The 1,694-nt window shown below is 39.4% G+C and overlaps 1 protein-coding gene across 1 annotated transcript; it reads left to right on the plus strand.

Annotated features, from left to right (window-relative positions):
* Window positions 1–567: 567 nt before the first annotated feature.
* Window positions 568–1,071, plus strand: LOC139706751 (keratin-associated protein 21-1-like). Its single transcript, XM_071615773.1, has one exon. The coding sequence runs from the start codon at window positions 568–570 to the stop codon at window positions 1,069–1,071; it is 504 nt and encodes a 167-aa protein (XP_071471874.1).
* Window positions 1,072–1,694: the final 623 nt, after the last annotated feature.

A 1,694-nucleotide genomic window follows, 5' to 3' on the forward strand; every position in this document is an offset into this window, starting at 1 on the left:
ATATTGAAATATTCATTACATTGTCCAAAATCCATGAAAAGTAACTATTTTGATTTATGTTTGAAACATAAGTTATTAGAAAAAGCAGAAAAGATAGGCACTGATTCTATTCCTGATCATGATAATTTAATGACAAGATCTTGTTCTTTAATAGAGAGTTTTCATAACCTTCAAAGAACAGAATAACAAAAAGACACATATTTATAAGTCAAACATACTTCGTGGGTATGTTCTGTCATAATTTGGTCATGAAAGGAAATTGTATACGTTCAAATTATAGTGGCATGAAATTGTGTGTTTAGAAAATAGACTCGTTTATTGAAGGGTTGTCAAAATTCCTATGGAAAATTCCTAGGGAAGCGTTAAGGAAATGCTGAACTTCTAATAACATGATTATACACAGATTGAACTCAGTTCAGGCACATGTTTGTTAAATGAGAGAACAGAGCCATGTGAGCTATGACACATCCAATCCTGTAAGTATATAAAGGTCCTGAGGGACTGGGTGACATTCACACTTTAGAAACATCCTTCAACGCTTCCACTGAAACCTCACCTCCTGACACCATGTGCAGCAACTACTACGGGAACTCCTGTGGAGGCTGTGGCTGCGGCTCTGGCTGTGGCTGTGGCTCAGGCTGTGGATATGGCTCTGGCTGTGGCTATGGCTCAGGCTGTGGATATAGCTCAGGCTGTGGCTATGGCGCTGGCTGTGGATATGGCTCAGGCTGTGGATATGGCTCTGGCTGTGGATGTGGCTGTGGCTCTATCAATGTATATAGATCTCACTGTGGTTATGGCCCTGGATGTGGTTATGGCTCCCTCTGTGGCTGTGGATATGGCTTAGGCTGTGGATATGGCACTGGCTGTGGATATGGCTTAGGCTATGGATATGGCTCTGGCTGTGGATATGGCTTAGGCTGTGGATATGGCTCTGGCTGTGGCTATGGTTCAGGCTATGGCTGTGGTTATGGCTGTGGATATGGCTCTGGCTGTGGATATGGTTCCAACTATGGCTGTGGATACCGCTCCGGCTGCTGCAGCTACAGAAGATGCTTTTCTTGCTACTAATCATTTCAACAAGCCATCCTTTGTCCTTGAAATGACCACTCCACCAGCAAGTTCAATTGAAATCCTCCCCTCCATTAACTTCAAATGGAAGAAAAGATGAAGTTCTGCTGGGCACCTGACTTGACATCACAACACCTGTTAGCAGTGAAGTAGACTAAGAAGTTTCATCATGTCTCTGAAAACAGATATTATTTTGTTGAGTACTTCAATGTAAACTCTCAAACTTTCTTCTTGTATTTGTGCTGTAGCTACCAGCAGAAGCACTGTATAGCTGGTGTATAGTAAAATGGAAAAAAATAGCTGTTTCTTAATAAAAAAGATTATTTATTAAGAAGCATTGTCTTTATTCTATGAGTGTCACTATTAATGGTTGGGATTTTGGTGTCCTGTAAAGTTTGTGGAATTCAAGTTGGGACTAATATAATGATATTTATTGGTTTGATCCAAATATTATCTTATTTCTATATTCTTAATTCATACAATGTTGATTTATTACCTTTATATTTTCAACACAGAAACAAATATCACACTATAAATTTCATGTCTCTCAAGAATAAGGATCAGAATGAGGAGCTCAATGAGAAAGGAAACTTAGTCTGAAGTAATGGCTTAGTGTAGAACTG

This window comes from Marmota flaviventris, chromosome 8 (assembly GCF_047511675.1).
Source record: "Marmota flaviventris isolate mMarFla1 chromosome 8, mMarFla1.hap1, whole genome shotgun sequence".
Taxonomy (NCBI): Eukaryota; Metazoa; Chordata; class Mammalia; order Rodentia; family Sciuridae; genus Marmota; species Marmota flaviventris.

Excerpts from the sequence above, each read along its gene's own strand:
- LOC139706751 (XM_071615773.1), top strand. The coding sequence starts at position 568 with ATGTGCAGCAACTACTACGGGAACTCCTGTGGAGGCTGTGGCTGCGGC.